Raw genomic sequence first — 18,405 nt, forward strand, 5'->3', positions numbered from 1 at the left:
ACCAACCCCCCTACTCCTAGCATTTAGCAAACTGTGCCTTGCTGATTCCCAGGTGTTCGCAAGCTAGCTCATGACCAATTTAACCTCTGATAATTTTCAAAGCTCTTCTTTACTAAGCAAGAATAAATATCAAATTTACACCTGTTCAGTGATTTTGGACTGTCCCATGTCAGAACACTGATTGAACATTGACACATTGATACTGTAACTTATCAGGATATGGTTTTTAATATTTCATTTTGTTTATAATGTTTTACAATAAGGTTAGTTTTTTAAAAATTTGACTTACAATTATGTCTTCATACAATAATGTCACTGCCTTCATAAGTTATGAAAAATGATAAATATGAGTCCTGAAGAGCTGTAAATCCACAGCATTTCAGATTAGATGGAAGGCAGAAAGACTAACCCCTTTATCAGAGCAGCCAGTCTCTTTATGCCACACACTCATTTACATCTTTATGGGCATGTAATTACAGTAATGCCCACCCACACCAGAACATTCCAGACATTACCTTCAATAACACATATACTCCCGCCAGAAAAAACACACAAATCTGCCATAATTATTATGATGGTGTTTTTCCCTACACGGTTTTTTCCAGACATTCAAATGAAGATGGCTGTGTTGGCTTATGTTGGTTTATGTGCCATTCTACATGAATGGCTATTAAAAATATATATAAACTCTTACACATACTGAATATACAAATCCAATTTTGTGATCAGTAGAATTACTGAATATAATTTTCAAAGCTCTTCTTTACTAAGCAAGAATAAATATCAAATTTACACCTGTTCAGTGATTTTGGACTGTCCCATGTCAGAACACTGATTGAACATTGACACATTGATACTGTAACTTATCAGGATATGGTTTTTAATATTTCATTTTGTTTATAATGTTTTACAATAAGGTTAGTTTTTTAAAAATTTGACTTACAATTATGTCTTCATACAATAATGTCACTGCCTTCATAAGTTATGAAAAATGATAAATATGAGTCCTGAAGAGCTGTAAATCCACAGCATTTCAGATTAGATGGAAGGCAGAAAGACTAACCCCTTTATTGTGAATTGTGTGCAGAGAAACTTGGACCAACACTCACTTCAAGTGCCTTTTCTGGAAGACTCCTGTGTTTATTAGGCTGCTCTGAACCTTAAAGAGGCCCAGAGCGGTGGGTTAATGGTAAATGGACTGCATTTATATAGCGCTTTTATGCAAAGCGCTTTACAATTGATGCCTCTCATTCGCCAGAGCAGTTAGGGGTTAGGTGTCTTGCTCAAGGACACTTCGACACGCCCAGGGCGGGGTTTGAACCGGCAACCCTCCGACTGCCAGACAATCGGTCTTACCTCCTGAGCTATGTCGCCCCACATAATAATGCTTCTGTTCCAGCACATCTGATTAAATATACCTGATGCGCATTTTTCTCTAATGAAACTGTGCTATTATACTTATTTGCTTACTTAGCTGGAATCATTGACCTACATAGTCAACTTGCCTGCTAAAACCTTTCAATCACTAGCGTTCGCCTGGGCTTACAGGAAAGAGCTCCTGCTTCTGAAACTGCTGCAGCCTTGAGCAAACTGTTAAAGACAATGTGCCCGTTCACATTTCACCCAAACTGTTAAAGACAATGTGCCCGTTCACATTTCACCCAAACTGTTAAAGACAATGTGCCCGTTCACATTTCACCCAAACTGTTAAAGACAATGTGCCCGTTCACATTTCACCAGAGCATCCAAATTTTTCTGTATGCAAATATTCTGACTGTGGACATGATGATCTTGGGGCGGGTGAGGTGAGGTGTTTTAAATATTTTGGAAAGCAGTGGCAGAGAGCACACACACCTGTGTATGAATGGGAGGAAACCTTCTCCAGGGATTTTGTTGTTTGTTTTATGGCTAGAAAACAGCTTCGCAGTGCAGTTTAGCCCAGTGTGCACTGTATTTGAACAGTCCATTGTTATGCATTTACCAGAGCCCAAGATAGCTTTATTTTTCACTCACATAGATCACATTCTCCTCAGCACCCAGAGACTCGTTCTGTAAATACAGCCTGGAAAGGCTCTGGAGCCCCTAAAACCTGTGATCCTCCAGCTTTGATCCGGCCACAGCCTTTCAGGAACACATTCTCATCACATTAGTAATCGGGGTGAATCAGAGGCTGCAGCTACACCAGTGCGCACGTCAGAGCTGTTCTGGGAGGATATTGTGCTACTGCTTTAATTAAGGGACGTGGCAGAGTTTGGGAACATAACAGACCCCTGCATGGCTTCATCACACCTGGGCAGGAGGCTACAGCCCTGTCAGGGGTAAAACATTTTCATATCCCCGTGTGTGTGTGTGCGTGTGTGTGTGTGTGTGTGTGCGTGTGTGTGTGCGTGTGCGTGTGTGTGTGCGCGTGTGTGTGCGTGTGCGTGTGCGTGTTTGTGTGCATGTGTGTGCGTGTTTGTGTGCGTGTACGTGTTTGTGTGCGTGTTTGTGTGTGTGTGTGTGTACGTGTGTCTGCATGTTTGTGTGCGTGTGCGTGTGCCTGCGTGTGTGTGTGCGTGCGCATGTCCTACTGTTTGATTCTGCAGTTCGTGATCACTGCCCATACTTTAGCATTCAATCTTATATACAGTAATAATATCAACGCTGACTAGAGACAACCTCATTATATCTTTCCAAGCTTGTACTCAAATCTAATTTCAACCACAATACTGTTTACCGCTTAAAGCAGTGAAAAGTTAATTCGTTTTGTCATCAAAAAATACAAAAAATACAAGCAAAATTCTTGTGCATTATAATAAGACTGGGTCTAAGCCCTAGGTAAAAGTAAATGAAAGGGTTTCACTTTGAGAAAATGTGCAAACTGCAGTGGTTATTGCAGTGGAATGATGCTCAGAAGGGTGTGTTCTAATAGCAAGAGGAACATGACATGTTAATGTCTTTGAACAGAACACCCACATTGCTTCAGGAAATACTGCCTTTTGCATGTTTGGTAAATCACATCTGAACAATGTAGGTCACGAATTTGAGCTGTTAGGTCAAAGGCAGCTCTGGATGTTGTCCTTGCAGCTTGGTAAAACAGTTATGTGCAGCTCTTGTGTTTGGAAATGCAGGTTTAGGTGTGTGTTTGTGTAATTACTGTACAGATATGAAAATGCAGGTTTAGGTGTGTGTTTGTGTAATTACTGTACAGATATGAAAATGCGTAGGTTTAGGTGTGTATTTGTGTAATTACTGTACAGATATGAAAATGCCTTCTTCAGGGCTCCACAGTTCCGGCAGATGCCTGTTTTCCCGTCTCGAGTCTAGAGTCAACCTGAAAAATACCTCAGCTATAGTGCCGCAAGAACTGCTGACAGGACAGTCCACGGTCAGAAAGCAGGTCACCATCCAAACATTTCTCTTTCTGTGTGGCAATTAAGGCTACAAACATCTCATAATTACGTTCCGGCTTGTTTCCTTTCCACAGAAGGGAACATGCAGGAGTCACAACCTGCACAGAATGTTTTTACGGTTCTGAGGCTGACATACATGATGCTACTAGAAAGAAGATGGAGGAGTAGTTTACGTATATGTAAGTATATTTAAGTATATTTAATGGAGATCATTAAATGTATTTTTTAAAAGTATACTCAAGAGAAACAATTTCCCTGAACGTGTCAGCACACTGTAAAAGCATCACAAGGCATATTTAGAAATGCTCTAATATAATTCCAAATGGTTTTCCCTGATTTGATGTTATCATAGAACCTCACAATGTTTTCTGAATAAATTGCATCATTACTTCTGTTTAAAAGCTGAACCGTCATTTCAATGCTGTAAGAATCCAAAATTACCAGTAACTTGTCTGTTTTGTGTAATGCGTTTTCTGTTCCATAATGCCTTCATTACATTGTGTTATGTTAAGTACTGGTATTTATACTAAACTTGGGCATGCTGTTTTCTTGTTAATTATACAAATGATTTGTTTGTTTTATACAACGTTGTTTCCATTTTGAGAGACTGTGCTGAGGCATGTGTGGGCCGATCCACGGAGGCCATCTTCTTGCTAATAGCCATGTGCATGTGCAGCTCGTGAGTATGGGAGGGGCCTCAGACAGCGGTGATGATGTCATCAGGGCTGATAACAGCTTTCAGATGTTTGTTTTTTTTTTTGCTGCTCCAGCCAGCACATGCACGGTTTGTTCCATTACACACTGCTGAGGCATCTATGGAACCAGCCACCTGCTTGCCAGATAATCTCCCTGTGATGTCACAATGGGCATGCCATGCATGGGCATTCTAATGGCTGGTGCTGTAAGAGTCAGGTGCATTCATTTCAAATTACTGAGGTTTTGTTGCGAATAACTTGGCACCAGAGTATCTCCAATGAACACAAATGACTCACAAAACAGATTTTCATCGGGATGCCAATTAAATGATGCATCCACCTGCCCCTTTAAATGCTCCAATGACGTCATACTTTGTGGTGCCCATTGTGGTGCACATGGGCCCTTTATGATTGTACTTTTTAAAAAACCCACATATTTTGTCATTGGTAATTAGGCTTGTTTAATTCTGTCACATAACTACGACAGATTCAGCTGTGGGCTGCAGTGGTACTCCGGATTGGGCTGTGGCTGTGGCACTCTGCCAGATCATGTCAGGTGGAAGCAGGTACAGGTGTGCTCGGCTGCCAGGTCGCATAATGAGACTGTTATTTTTATGACGGTATGCAAATCCCTGGGACCCCAGGCACTGTTAACCTCTCGCTGCACACACGCGTTCCCATCCCATGTCAGCCTAACCTTTGACAGAGACAGTGACTCACAAACAGACTGTTTGGAGAAAAGGCCTACTGAGCCAGCAGCACATCAGTCTGGGCTAAATGAGCGCAGCAAAAGAAACTAAACAGAAGGCCGAATACAGATATAACATTTATTACTGATGAGGTGAGGACAGGTCAGCCTGCTGCATGTCAGGCTTTGTTCTGGAGGGTAAATGTGTTCAGTTACTTTAAGAGAGCATGGATGTGTGCATGTGTGCGTGTGTGTGCCTGTGTGCATGTGTGCGTGTGTGTATGTGCGTGTGTGTGTGTAAGTGCGTGTGTGTGTGCGTGCGTGTGTGTGTATGTGTGTGTGTGTGCGTGTGTGTGCATGTGCGTGCGTGTGTGCGTGTGTGTGTATGTGTGCATGTGTGTGTATGTGTGCGTGTGTGTGTATGTGTGTGCCTGTGCGTGTGTGTGTGCGTGTGTGTGTGTGTGCGTGTGAGTGTGTGTGTGCGTGTGTCTGGGTTGCTGGTAGTAATGAAATGTTTCATAAGGTCATTGAAGGATTCCCCACTGACTAACATATGGATGACTTGGGGAGAAGCTATGGTGGGGGTGTCCAAGCTTATGCAAAAAGGGTGTGTGTGTGCATTTCTGTTTTAACCCAGCACTAACCTGATTCTTCATCCGGCCCCCAAGACAATAAGGATGTTGGATAATGGATGGAAGGGTGGATGGATGAATGGAAGGTGTTATAGTGCTGGGCAAAAGAAATACCTAAAGTAATCAAATATGTCCAAACTCACGTGCCCTGTCAAACAGTAACATGTGATAAATCATACAAACCAATTCATAAAATGAATCCCACCATGATGGTGACAAGTCATCTGACATCAAATGATCTTCCTCAGAGGATTAGTTTTAATTACCTGCAATCTGCCTACCAATTCCAGCTGGAAACAGTATCTTATCAGTCTTCAGTTCACTGGCAAGAAAGAGCGTGTATGTGCATGTGTGTACAGTAAATACTAAATATCCAATGCATTAAATATGTATATATTTTTATATTTTGTTCTACAAACAGTTGAGCACTGTTCCTATGTATGTCGTTTTTTTCCCGTTTTTACTACACACCCAAAACCAGTGATTACTTATCTGTTAATCATTCATTCAAAGTTAATTTTTTTATGTGGTTCATACAAACTTAAAAAGTACTACTAACTTTTCTGATGAAAAAAAAAACAAAACAAGCTCGCACTCAGTAACCAAAAGGCAAATAAAACTGAACAAACCATGTGTCATATCCTCAGATTTTTTTTTGCTCAGGCCCAAGAGAAAGTGGGGCTGCATTTCTATTGGCTGAGATTGCATTGCTCACGCAGTCATCATCGTGAGCAGACTCATTTCATGTATCCAGACTCAAAGTGGAAATTCCTGTGATTCCCCTGCCAAGACTGGCATCAGTGAATTTGTCTCTCACAATGACCCATGCTAACCCTAACCCTAACCCCTGCTTTACTGGAAGGCCTATTCCCTGTGCTTTACTGGAAGGCTGGGTCTTCATTACAGGAAATCTTGGAGGCACACAGGTGGTCACATCAAGAAATAACCTTTCTTTTTTTAACAGGGGAGCAGGAGTTTAGGGTTAAACAAGATTTTCAGACCTAGTGGTTTCACACAGTGTTTGATCTTTGTACAAACATTGTTCCTGCCAAATCCCCATCCTCCCCCGACAAAAAAAAACATATACAGTACAGTGACTGATATTACAAACAAGCACATTAAAGCATAAAATATCAATGGTTCCTTGTGCACATGCAAGTCCCGGAGATCTCTATAAAGTACTAACTGTACAATTTGCTACATGTTGTCAAGTCTTGGAGCTGATAAAACACATAATCACGAGAAATCAAAGTGGAGAGATTACCTCAGGTAGTTTGAAGTCTGACTGGATTTCCGTGGCCTGACATGCCATTGGGCTGGTCAAACAATGAGAGAAACAATGCATGCTTCTGCAAACAAAGGTTCTGTTTTCACCCCTGACAATATTCATGCAGAAACTACAGAGATTAAGTCCCAAACAGATGCTTTTGTATTAATACTTATTTTTTCTTTTTTGGAAAAGCAGTACGTCTGGAATGGCTACCCCTGGTGCAAAAATGTGGCCTGGAATTCTGAGATGGAAAAAAGCTATTGGTCCATATTAGCCAAATGCATTCCTAACATTCCAAAAATCCAGTGATGGCTCATAGGTCAGAGGTCATCCTAATTTATAAGCAGTTTGAAGAATGCATCCCCAAGACAGCAGTCTCTCACTGCCTGTAGTCACAAGATGACTGCACAATGTCCCTCTGACCCTATTTAGTACTCTTTCTTTCAGACGGTCCTTCGGAATACTGCTTTAGGTATAACTGTGTAAAGATATGTGAACTGTTAACTTACGATTTGAACAGCTGGTTTATTAGGCTAACTGGCTAACTTCAAAACTAACTGATCATATTCAGCAGTGTTGAGACCATCACTGATGTTAATCCAGAGAAGAGCTCACGCTGAGCGATGATAACTGTAATAACTAATTAATAAATAATTTGTAATAACACAGGAAAAAACATTCATTGGTTTTGGAAACCTAATTATTTTATTTTTCATTTTAAAATTCCAAACAAACAGTAAACATTTCTCACGAAAGTAAAATAAAAAAACAAACAATGAATAAGGAACAGTTAAAGAAAGCAAGGCAAGACGCCTTTTAGTCAAAAATCACTCCTCCGTTGACACGTGGTTGTATTGAAACAACAGTCCTCTTAAAATGTTAACAATGAACTGAACCTGTGTTAAGGTACCAGTTACCTGTGTTAAGGTACCAGTTACCTGTAACCTGCCCAGTTCAGGAGCTCTCTGCTTTGTCTCTCACTCCTGCCATTTTAAAGCTTCTTTTAAACGACAATGTTAACATTAACCCGTGAAGGATCCTTGTGCAACACCTTAAATGTTCAAAATACGTATCTTTGTCAAACCTTGAATGTTACACTTTGTTTGAAAATTGCAGACACAGCTTTAATTCCTGTAAACATTAAATAAACCTGGTAGCATGAACCAGTGTCAAATCCTCACACTTGAGCCTTTACATCATCTCCACTGCAGTGGGGAGCTTGGGGCGAGATGCAGGTGTTCTTTAGCTTTGAGATTCACCCACAAGAACATGACCCAACAGTGAGCATCTCCTCCTGTCAAAATGCACCTTAAATTAAGCGCCATCGAGTTGAAAATTCTCTCATTCTCATTCATAACTCGTATAACTAACCAAAACCTAATCAAATAACAGCTGATGTCACTGAAGTGCGACATACCAACAAATGGGGAAGTTACAAAGTGCTTAAACTTCCTACAAGTCTGAAAACCTTTCAATTCTCCTGACAAATTCAACATGACTTTGTTATTTCTCGCAAATCTTCCCTTCGCAACCTGAGTGCAGTCTTTCATAAAATTTTATAATCATTTTTTATAAAATTCATAAGTCATTTCTGTATGAACAGTAGCTCTCTCAGTTCTGAATTCACAGAATTAAAGGCAGTAAAATGCTGATTGGATTAAGCCACACCCAAGTGATGCTGAAAAATTAAAAACATTTGGTGCTTATGTTCACCTCACTAAAGTGTTTGTGATTCACAAACAAAGAAGATTCTGAACCACCCACTTTAAAATGATCTGGAAATGCAGACTGTGCAGCAACAGGAAGGGTTTATTTTGGCAAACATACAGATTAATCCATTTAATTTCAATATTTACGATTAAACAAGGTAAATGTATAAAAGCCTTCTAGTAACAACTCACACTTCTATACTGGCTAAAGAAGGAATATAACACCAGCCTCTTTCACTCGGCACCAAGTTCTCTGTATGTGATATTACAACCTCTGTTCTCCAACATTGCATCACAGCAACATTTTGTCTAAAATGGTCGGCCATTTTGAAGTCAGTCAGCCAGAAACTGCTTATTATGTCACCATTATAAAAGAAGCAAAGTGTTTAAAATATGTTTAAAAAACAAGGACTGCCTTTTGAATACAACTTCAATAAATAATGGATTCTGGAATGGCCAAAGCTGAATGAACACTTCAGGCCAGACCTCATTTCTCATGTCCTATCCTCATTGAGCACTCCAAATGCAAAACTTTTTTTGTATAAAAATAGAGTCAACAACTAAAGCCTTATTCAAGTTTCAAAAAATAAATATCTTCTAAACAACACTCAATATTACTCTGTTTGACAGCTTTCATATCAGTAGAGGACTCCCCAAGTAAATCTGTGACTGTTCATATCTGTATAAATACACATGTATAAAGCATCATCTATATACCCATACCAAAGGTTAAGCAAAGGTATTTAAGTACCAAATATGTCATTTTTTCTGAAACAAGTCACTGTACACTGCAACAGCACTGTATGTACCAATAGCAGTAGAACACAGCAATACTTTCACTGTTGTCCAATGTGATGCAACACATTTATGAGCAAACTGTCGTAACATTTTCCTGGATGACAACAGCAGGAGTAGGCTTCGTATTTGTTGAGAAAAAAAGCCATCCTGACATTTTATTTGCAGGAATCTCAAAAATACAATTTCAGCAGATCAGCATTATACTGTACATGAATTGTCTTGGCATAATAATATAGCTATAAATATAAAATATGTAATGTTTCCTTTAAGTGCAATATGACAGTTCCCAAAATAAAGCATGTGTCATACACTTGCCTCACACACATTTTTATTAACATAAAAATATAAATAGTAAATATTTAACATAAATAAACTATTAAATGTCTTAATCTCAAAAAGAAGAAAACACTATTGACCGAAAGCCCTTTTTAAATATTTCAGGCATGGACAACTTCAAACTGAGCGACAGCATGAAGGCAAGCTGCGATCCCCCACCCAACACACACACACACACACACACACACACACACACACACAGATTTACTCATAACGGACAACAAAACACATCTCCATGGCTGATTATTTACTCGCTGAATGCCAATTGGACACGGAATGTTAAAGAAAGACACAGATGTCTCCTAAAAACACAGCTTGACACCATTTTGAAAATAAAGAACTTGTGGCTGTGCAAACCAGGAACCAATCAAACGGCTTTTTCAATGTACTGTTTTGTAAATATAACTTTCATGTATGCCAGAACTCCGCTTAAATTACACTTATCTTGGAATGCAGAGGAATTAAGTCCACAATTGCTTAACAACAACTGCATGTAGTTTAAGCACTGTCAAAATAATATGCGTACTTTACATCAAAGTATTTTATACCATTGATCCCTTACACTTAATCACTTTCCACAGATTAAGCACTTTGATATCACCTTGATGAGTTACCAAATAAAGAAAGTCAAGGTACGTATATAGTCCTCAAATTGTATGGTCAAAATGCTGCCTCATTTTGCCAACACACCCCTGTTTGTACAACAGGAAAAATACTCAATATTAGATGGCGGAGACTAAAGGAGTCTTCAATCAGCACAACTGAACAACACAGTGAAAGGTATCGACTTAGACAGCTTAGGGAAATGCAGACCACAGGTTGTCGATGAAACCACCTAAATAAGTTTCACTTGGCTAAAAGGGCCACTTAAGCGACAGCCTAACCTACGTCACTTACCATAAACAGCTGGAAATTTTCACATTAAAGTGCTCATGACTTGTGTCTTTGTTAGTGCCTTGAAGTAAAGGAGCATGTGTATGAGACAATGAGCGGCTAAACGGTACACCCCTACTGCGCTTCAGCAGCTCCCAGCTGCATCTTCACTCAGTTATGCTCCGGAGCTCAGGATGTGCTCGTATCCTTAAGATCCTAAAAAACAGCTCCGTTCTGACTGAATATGAAATATTGAAAATGCTGGGATTCCCTTTTATTCCTCCACAGATCCTCTAATATCTGAATCCATCCGCAGGGATCCTGTAGAGCCGTCCTCCACTTCTGCCCACCTCCACCCAGTGCACCTTCTGACTAACAGCTCTGAGAACGCCTCAGTCTGAAAGCTGCTCCACTCTCTGACTTAGTCACAGTCACAGCCACAGTGAGTGTGTGTGTGTGTGTGCACGCGTGTGCATGTGTGTGTGTGTGTGTGTGTGCACGCGTGTGCATGTGTGTGTGTATGCACGCGTCTGCATGTGTGTGTGTGTGTACACATGTGCATGTGTGTGCGTGTGTGTGTGTACGCGTGCATGTGTGTGTGCGTATGTGTGTACACAGGCTGACCCTGTAGATGAGTAATTGTGGCAGTCTGGATAGTGCAGGTAGCTTTTATTCTGCGAGAGCCTCTCCCTGGTGCCCTTGTTTAAAAGAGATGAAATGTCACAGACTCGCAGTATGAATCTGATGCATTCTGTTCAGGAAGAGCCGAGACCTGGCCCAGCCCTCTCAGCCTCATCCTTATTTACTCTGCTGCTTCTTTACGTCTCTGACTCAGAAGGCGACTTCCAAATACACCCTCAGCAGCGGAGTTCAGCAGCTGGTGCCCTCCCCGCTCTTCCCCAGCGTGGCCGAGCTCACCGCTATCTGGCAGCCGTTGGTGACGTGGTTCATGACTTTCTGCTTGAGCTGTGCCACCTGCTCCCGCAGGATGCTGGCGGTGGAGGCCAGGTCGGCGTTCTGCGTCTTCAGCACCTTCACCTTCTCCTCCAGGCGCGAGATCCTCTCCAGCTTCCGCTTGCGGCACTTGGAGGCGGCGATGCGGTTCCTCAGCCTCTTCCTCTCCGCCTTGATCCGCTCCTGCGTCTCCAGGTCGATGGGGGACAGCGAGGGGGGGGAGCCGGCAGGGTCCCCCGGAGGGGGGGGCACCTCGGGGACGGTCTGCGGCTCGTCCAGGCCCCGGCTGTGGGGGTGGGGCCCGTGCGCCAGCCCTCCCTGGCCCAGGCCGTGGACAGAGGCGGCGTAGGACAGCTGGCTGCCCGTGTAGGACGAGGACACGGCGATGCTGCCCGGGGCGTAGCTGCTGAGGTTAGTGTAGACGGGCATGTCCCCACCGGGCATCATGCCCCTCTGATACGGGCCCGGGATCGAGGAGGGCGGGGAGCTGGGGCCCCCGATGAGCTGGTTCTGTTTGTGCAGGTCGGCTAAGGCTTTCACAAAGCCGTCTGCGAAGCCCTCCTGTTCATTAGTCACCTGGTTCCTGTACATGAAGTTGCTGCCCGTGGAGCTGGGTGCTGGACTGGTCGTCACCAGCCCCTGGTTGATCAGGTGCTCCAGGTCAGGGGAAGCAAGCTTCAGCAGGTTAATGTCTGCGGGGGGCATCATGGAGGCGTTAGCGCCGCCGCTGATCGCCGTGTCATTCGGGTTCACGCCGTCACTGCTTCCGTGCAACAGCTTCAGCCTGGACGGCTCTCCAGGGAAATTCTGCCCCGCCATATTTTTCTTGCTCGTCATCATCTTGTGGTTTTGGTACCTGCCATATTGAGGAATTTGTTCAAAGTTTGGAAGATCTGGTGTGTCATCGTGATAAAAAGGGGTTTCCATCTTACCCGTCATGAACACAGACTAGCAGAATCTGATTAACACATATCAGGGGTATTTCCACAAATGCATTATATAGTAAACTCAGCCTTTGAGTTTTCACCTGTTAAAAAAATAAAGAGAAAAATTAACAAAAAGGTAAATAATAGGACAAGAAAGATTCAAATTCAGGTAACACTCGACGTACGTAGCCAACATAAATACTGACAACCCTTTCACTTTTGTAGTACGGTATCATCAGTTCGCTGAACAAGCTATTAGCCATACTAACTTACTAGACGAGCACTGCCAGAGCTCTATAGACAACGGAGGACGTGATTCATGTACCGTACTCAGCATGTGTTTCGATGAGTTACAGGCAGACTACCAGGCGACTGTTGAATATATCAGTCCAATACAAACCAGCCTATAGCCTAAAATATATAAAGTCATACACACACATAGCTACATATTTATAACGCATGCCATACATAAACAGTGCTGGGCGACAACAATTCCGTCATTCCATAGGCTATGACCGTTTATTACAACTCGGTTTTGTCACATTTTTAGCACGTTAGACTAACGTTATTATAAACAACTTAATTTCAACACAGGTAAATACTGTCCACTTTACTTACTGTACGCAAACGATGAATCCGTTTTCAAAAGGGTAAATCCGACCACCACGACAGCAGGGCTATAGCCTATATTCAGTTTATATCGCCATTTCTTGAAAAAAAATAAATAAATAAAGTTTGCTTATAAAATCCAATGAGTCAACGATCCTGGGTGTATACGATTAGTCACACTGCTTAACGATGACACAAAATACCGTCCACCGTGGGCATGTTATCCACGCAGACGAGGAACCCGGTAAGCAAGCAAGGCAGCCATCCACTGCGTTAGTACGAATGGTGTATCAGAACCGCAGCCACTGCTCCCGCTGCAAACAATATGACGTTGGAAATGAAGTTGTCGGTTGACAGATGCCGTTTTTCAAAACATACAGCAGTATAATGCATGTATACCATATTAGTCACACAAGTCGCTAGCCATAAAGTATGTGCTATTGAGCAACGCTATTTCCCGCCCGACCTTGCTCCTGTCAGCTCGTCTCTCTGGGACTTTCTGCTTGTCTGATTACTAAAAATCACACGCCCTCTGTTTCTTCAGTTCCTGAAACTACCCTGCACTGATGTCACACTTTACTACCTCCTCCTCCGCAATTGGTTGAGGTCACAGCGCGCACATGTTTCCCGTCCTCTTCGTTTGCACGCCAGTTGTTGGACTATTGTTGCGATAGTGTCGGTATGTGCAGTGGCTACAACAGAAAGTTATCTGAAGGGGAATCGTATTATGAACAAGTACGGACTCAGCTGTAAGCGAAATCAAAACGAAAAGAGACATTTCCAACATGCGTCACGCGCATTGTAACAGACAATAATCAGCACTGGCGATTTCTAAAATTATTGTGCTTTGGGAGGGCGTAGCCTAGTTACCTGTACCCGACGTGTTATTAGGCTTTAGAAGAAACCAATTAAAAAGTGTTTGTATGAGCACTGGGTAAATATTTTTGAGTGAGAAATAAGCGGCCCTCGATCTAAAGGGACAGGAACTTTATGAAGTTTTATTTCAATTTTCGATTTGGCCAATAGGCTACATGAATGGTACTTTCTGACCTTAGATAACAAACGAAAGTTTGTATGCCATTGTAAAGTTAGCAGATCATTAAAAAATAAAAGTCTTTCAGGGGCTGTAAACCCTTAATCATGCAAACCATATGTGGGCATTTTATTTAATAATCTTTACATTTTATGTAATCATCTTTGCATTTTATTTCATGACCTTTACATACTGAGTGTACATGAGCTATAGTTTACTTTCTAAAACAAGGACGATTTAGTTTATATCACACCTTTGTTTTGTTGGTCTGATTTGGCTTGGATATACAATGTACAGGTTAAAAGGGCAGCAAAGATTTGTACAAAAATCAAAACTCATGACAAACCTCCAGGAAGGTTTGAGGACAAGCAGTCTTCATGAAGGGCCCATCTGTATGGTCAACTTGCTTCAAGGGAACAAACTACGCCATTGAATTTTTGGAATTTTCCATTCAACATTACTCTCACAATAATGTGAATTGCTGAAGAAAACAACAATTACAAGTCCTACAGAAAACAGTTAAACAGTATGTTCATTCACGCAGAAATAAGATTCCAGGACAGGTCATATCTGGGTCTTCTTGATTACTGACCTCAGATGACACCAACTAGGCCTATACAAATACAGAAGGCCATCTGTCTCTGTACTTGCTAACTTCAGTCTGGTTCTAACATTCAGAGGCAGAGAAAACAAATTATTACCAAAATCATATTTTATTATACTTTATTATCAAGTATTGAAAACCAATTAGTTACAATTTCAGTAGAATTTAGTATTTAGTCCTACAGTCAAACATCATGCCTCCTCTCAGTGTACAATAATGTCCCACTGACAGCACTGAAAGTGAGAACAAAAAATGTCATTTATTCACAGCCAATCATTGAGCTTGGATGGGTTTTGTTCTTTAGTCTGCATTAAAAATCTAAAGATGATTTGATCTCATTTAAGATTCCAACCTCATGCAAAAACACTGCTGATTTCTTCACAGTAATTGCTTTTTAAATTGCAAGGTCATTCAAAAAGGCCCCAAGTATATTCCTGCTTTAGAAAAGCAGACAGTGCACTGTGTGTGACTTTCATCTTTTGTTAAATCTTGAAGATTCCCTCAAAAAGCTTTGTTATAATAGTGTGCTAATTTACACAGCCAGCACCGTGCAATCAGCACATTCGACACTCTGGACCACAGTAAAAGGCTTCAAATCACAATTTTCTGAACAATGTCTGTGAAATTTTTTGAGATAATTATTTTCCATTTTGATTTTCTTTGTATGTGTAGTAAAGCAGCCAGTTTGCCTGCCATTATTTGATTTATTTTACTAGGTGTTACTTTCTGAAACCCACCTGCATTGCAGTAAGCAGATGTACGCTAGTGGACGCAACACTAAACCACTTCAACAAGAACCACAACCTGAAAGACCCAGTTGAGCACAATGTGATACGTAAAAAGACAAGCAGGTTTTTACTGTACAGCAACGCAATCCTATATGCTGCTCTGTGATGGTCCCTGGTCCCAGGCATCCACAGCCAGCCGCTCTGGTTGCCAGGCGATGTCCAGTGGCCTTCCATCTCCTGAAGAGTGTTGTCAGGCAGCAGTATGAGTCTCCTCTCCAAAAAAAATAAATGAAATCACAACACTGGGTAATCGTATTTTGTACATATTGATCCTATCTCCAATTCATTGCCCAACACAATTGAAAACAAGAGCCCTTATCTTTTGCCTTCTTATTTCAATAAAGACATCAGAAAAATCAATAAGGTTGGTGGGGAAAGAATTCCTTGGACTAAGAGACACAGGCGGTGTAGCCACAGAGCAGAGGGTGTCATTATCTCCGCATTGAGCCTTACATTGATCTTTTACTAATTATTTAGAGCATATCACACTATTTTGTATATTTTGTTTCAGATGGATATAGCTGAATCATGTTGAGTTTTGGGGAAAGAAAAAAAAAATCATAGAAGTACATGATATATGGTAGAATTAAAAGAAATCTAAAAATAAATTAATTCCTTCCAGCAGTCTTTCCACAATAGCTTCGTCTCCACTGTGTTGCAGTATGTCAGTGGGCTTAAAGATCTGTGATGAGTAACTGATCTGGTGATTCATTTCAATGATAACTGAATCACCTGCTGTCATTAATCCACAACTCCAAATTAATAACAAATCATGGGATTCCTAGGCTAATCTCTAGTGTTCAAAAGTCGTTCATGGTCAACATTGTTTTAGAGTGACAATTTTGACAAAACATAAACTACTGACTTAATATCTTATGAACCTTTTTGATTTATGGTGTCTCTTAAGATACTAAAACCAACAAGGCGCAAAAATAGAACAACTGCAGTGTGACGCTTCTGTCTTTTCCAAGGGGGGGGTTCGTAATTTCAGAAGGAAAAACTGATATTTTTGTGAAATATTCTCTCATAGTATATGTGTCTACGCTACAGATATTAGTAGTGTAAATTAATATAAACAGGAAGATGGCAAGACGTTTGAACAGACAGTACATGAGGTAATGTCTGGGAGTACAGAATAAGTATTTACTGGTGTTGCACTCTAGGAAGCCCCTGGTTTCCAAATGCAAGGAACCAACCACCTGTAACAGGAATTTCACTGATTTTTCTCAAACTCAAAGAGCTGTTTAAATCCCACGCATATGTACTTTTATCTTTAAAAACTTGAGTGCATATAAAAAAGAACTAAACCATTTTTATGCTTTATTCAAACAAGGACATTTTTTAACCTTCTTTGAGTAATTTTGTCAGGATGCACTGATAATCAATTTGTCATTTTTCAAACCCAAACTGGAAAATTCTTGATTGGCCAAGTCAGTTACCTGATCTGAATCTAATTGAACATACCTTTCATATGCTGGAAAGAAAAGGTAACTAGCCCCCAAAACAGGAGGAACTGAAGATGACTGTAGTACAGGATAGGCATAGCATCACCAGAGAACATACTCAGCACATGGTGATGTCTATGGGTATATCCCAAACATTATGATGCCCTGAAATGGGAACATGGTGAAACCGAACTGTATAAAAACATACCCTTTAAAAAGGCTGCGAATCTGCACTTTAACCACATGTGAATTGTTTGATTTCAAATTTCAAAATTGTTTGAGCTAAATTAAGAAAAAAAAAAAATGACTGTCTCAGACATTATGGGGGCACTGTATGTATAGGTCATTATCAGTCCATGTTACAGTATGTATGAAATAAGTGTGTAATCGTGTGCCTGCACTCTCACAGCATGAAGCATGCGAGATGGGATCTTGGCCTTATTTGGATGACAACTGCAGAGATTTGACTGCATCTGGGCTAAGAGGTCATTTTGTGGGCATAAAGAAAAGTGGTTTGTGTTGGCTATAGGTGAAACTATCACTTCAGCAGGTAATTTTCTTAAACACAACCCTGCTAAAGCCACACCTCCCACAGGAGAGCAGATACATGCAGGTTAGATCAGAAAAGTACCGACCTCAGCAGCGGAGTGAACTGAGTATGAGCCAAAATTACCAATAAGCTCGAGCCAGGATGAAAATAGGGTCCTAAAAGTCTGAAATTAAAAAAACAGACAAATGCACCGTTATTACAAAAAATAACACTTGCTTTGTCATGATTACCATTACTCAAGTTTGAGGAGATACTGCAGTCTAGGACCTGAGTAATCCACACTGGCTCTTCACTGGTAACGCTTTGCTTTGTTCTTTTCCCCCGACACCTCTGTAGTGAGTGTTGGCCGCCCAGGATCTGACAGGAATGTAGAATGTAGAAATCATACTTGAACAGTACTCACATATTCAGTGTGTGTGTACGTGTGCGTGTGTGTGCGCGTGCGTGTGTGTACGTGTGCGTGTGTGTGCGCGTGTGTGTACGTGTGCGTGTGTGTGTGCGTGCATGTGTGTGTGTATGTGTGCGTGTGTGTACGCGTGCGTGTGTGTATGTGTGCGTGTGTGTGCGCGTGCACGTGCGTGTGTGTATGTGTGCGTGTGCTTGATCATTTGACAGAGGCATCTTTTCAGTTTCATGCCTGCCTTGTGTAACAACACATATAAGTACAGATATCTTATTCTGCACAACTATATTCACAACCGTCCCAACCAGAGAGGAGGGGCCCCATGTGAATCCAGCATGTGCAGGTATGGAGAGCAGGGCCGAGGCTTGTCCAAGGGCGTGTTTTAAAACAACAACATGACCTGACAGCTTAAACGCTCATTAAATTCTTGGCTCTACAGTTGGGGTGGAGCCCCAAGTGCTCTGAGCCAAAACGAATTAACCAAGGGCCTTATTAAGTCAGAAAGTAATATTTCATGCCTTGCAAAGCCTTGGCTAGCCTCCACCCTTGACTTCATCGGCAGAACCACTCTGGAGATCTCTCTGCGGTTTGGGGTGCCCGGATGGCACAAGCCCTGAACACTAAAGGAGTAGCCAGGCTTAGTCTGTGAGGCAGCACTGCTGGGGCGCCCTTAGAAAGGGGAGCTAATCTGCTGTTGCTT

At 41.5% G+C, this 18,405-nt stretch overlaps 1 protein-coding gene across 2 annotated transcripts; it reads right to left on the reverse strand.

Annotated features, from left to right (window-relative positions):
• Positions 1–7,359: 7,359 nt before the first annotated feature.
• LOC118237077 (transcription factor AP-1-like) lies at positions 7,360–13,670 on the reverse strand. 2 transcript variants are annotated; one of them, XM_035435496.1, is made up of 3 exons: positions 12,892–13,670; positions 12,280–12,374; positions 7,360–12,203 (listed from the first exon to the last, which is right to left on the reverse strand). In XM_035435496.1, the coding sequence occupies exon 3, from the start codon at positions 12,185–12,187 to the stop codon at positions 11,264–11,266; it is 924 nt and encodes a 307-aa protein (XP_035291387.1). In that variant the 5' UTR covers positions 12,188–12,203; positions 12,280–12,374; positions 12,892–13,670; the 3' UTR covers positions 7,360–11,263. The 2 variants fall into 2 exon arrangements, with proteins under 2 accessions (XP_035291387.1, XP_035291386.1); XM_035435495.1 differs by having other exon boundaries at positions 7,360–12,374; positions 12,892–13,669.
• Positions 13,671–18,405: the final 4,735 nt, after the last annotated feature.

Source organism: Anguilla anguilla, chromosome 10 (genome assembly GCF_013347855.1).
Source record: "Anguilla anguilla isolate fAngAng1 chromosome 10, fAngAng1.pri, whole genome shotgun sequence".
In the NCBI taxonomy this organism is placed as follows: domain Eukaryota; kingdom Metazoa; phylum Chordata; class Actinopteri; order Anguilliformes; family Anguillidae; genus Anguilla; species Anguilla anguilla.

Bases quoted from the DNA above. Each gene is read 5' to 3' on its own strand.
- LOC118237077 (XM_035435495.1), bottom strand. From the start codon at position 12,286: ATGACGGGTAAGATGGAAACCCCTTTTTATCACGATGACACACCAGAT.